Source organism: Humulus lupulus, chromosome 6 (assembly GCF_963169125.1).
Source record: "Humulus lupulus chromosome 6, drHumLupu1.1, whole genome shotgun sequence".
Classification (NCBI taxonomy): domain Eukaryota; kingdom Viridiplantae; phylum Streptophyta; class Magnoliopsida; order Rosales; family Cannabaceae; genus Humulus; species Humulus lupulus.
Window position 1 is genome coordinate 184,094,281 of NC_084798.1, and position 1,717 is coordinate 184,095,997.

At 41.0% G+C, this 1,717-nt stretch overlaps 1 protein-coding gene across 1 annotated transcript; it reads left to right on the top strand.

Moving 5' to 3' along the window:
- The first annotated feature begins 576 nt into the window (after positions 1–576).
- On the top strand, positions 577–1,347 carry LOC133785726 (uncharacterized). The gene has a single exon (XM_062224943.1). The coding sequence runs from the start codon at positions 577–579 to the stop codon at positions 1,345–1,347; it is 771 nt and encodes a 256-aa protein (XP_062080927.1).
- The last annotated feature ends 370 nt before the right edge of the window (positions 1,348–1,717 follow it).

Genomic DNA, 1,717 nt, shown 5'->3' on the forward strand with positions numbered 1-1,717 from the left:
TAATTTGAAAACTTAGTTCACGTTAACTTTTATCCATATCTCGAGCTCTTTAGGAAGAACAACGATCAATAGATTTAAATCAAAACTTAATAAAACATAGAGAAAAAAATTCCCGCGCGAATTTCTTGCAGCTCTTGAGCTAGAGCCATGGCGAAAACAAGATCTAGAGTGCAGGGGAATTTGAATTCGAACAAGAAGAAGAAGAAGAAAGGCCCTAATTCAATCTCAGACATTCAAAGGACGAAATCCATGGATGCTGTACTGGGGGTGGATCCAATTGCGTTTTCAGATGCTGAGGAAGAACACATCGATGATCCTGATCTGGTGAAACAGTCACCTGCATTGTGTGAGCTATTCCCTGCGCCTCTCTCACCCAGATCGTCTCTTCGATCGATTGAACAGCAGGAGCACATTCGGCAAGACTTCGCTCACTTCTTGGAGGCTACTAATCGATGCTCCGGTTATATTTCCCAAGGTAAATCTGCTAATCCTCCAGTTTTACAGACTGGAAATGAAGAGTGATGCATTGGAAATACTGGTTTGAGCACTGGTTTGAAATCTAAGGTCAAGATCACTATGGATGATATACAAGAAGAAGTTGATTTCTGGAAATCGTCTATTGTGTGCTACGCTTTGGGGGCAAATCCACCACTATCAATACTGGAAGGATTTGTTCGTAGAATGTGGAATGACAAGATTGACAAGGTAGGAATGCTGTCTTATGGTGTTTTCTTAATTCGGTTCATATCCATTGCAGATCGGGATGAGGTACTCAAAGGTGGTTATGTCTTTTTTAACAAAAGGTCGGTAGTTATGAAGGCTTGGGATCCTGCGATTAATTTAAAAAAGGAGGATATTAGGCGGGTGCCAATTTGGGTTCATTTAGATGATCTTGATTTGAAATACTGGGGTGAGAAATCTTTGTTCAAGATCATAGGACAGGTAGGGACTCCCCTAATGGTTGATGAGGTGACTAAATTCAGGGATAAACTCAGTTTCCCTAGAGTTTTAATTGAAGTTTCACTGAAACAAGATTTTCCAGATATAATATACTTTGAAGATGAGAATGGCTTTAACACCTCAGTTTCAGTTACATACGAATGGAAGCCAATTGTGTGTAACCATTGCTCTGGATTGGGCCATTCCACGGCTGAATGCAGGAAAAAAGGAGGAAGGAAACAAGAATGGGTAATCAAAGATAATGGGAAAAAGAAGGATACAGCTGAATCTAGCAAAGCCACTAAGCTTGATGATGATGGCTTTCAACCAGTTACTAAAGGTTGGAAACCAAAAGATCAGGTTCCAGCAATGACTGCAATGGACAATCCTTTTCAGGCGTTAGCATAAACATTAACAGAATCTCTAAACTCGGCTACTGGAAAGGGAGATCAGCTTGAGAAATGCCAAAAACAGACTACAGATGGGGAAGAAACAGGAGGAGGGGGAGGACCTCCTCTTTCATATGGATAAGATAATGAGTTGGAACGTCCGAGGGATCAATAGCCAACAAAAGCAACACTCAGTCAAGCAATTGATTGTTAATCAAAGAATAGGGCTAGTTGGTCTTCTTGAGACGCGAGTTAAGGCCCGGAACCTTGGGGCTTTATATGTTAGAATGTTTTCGGGCTGGTGTTTCACATCTAATAGTGCATGGCATGATGGGGGTAGAATAATAGTAAGCAGGAACCCTCTTAGTTTTACTGTGAATATCTTGAGA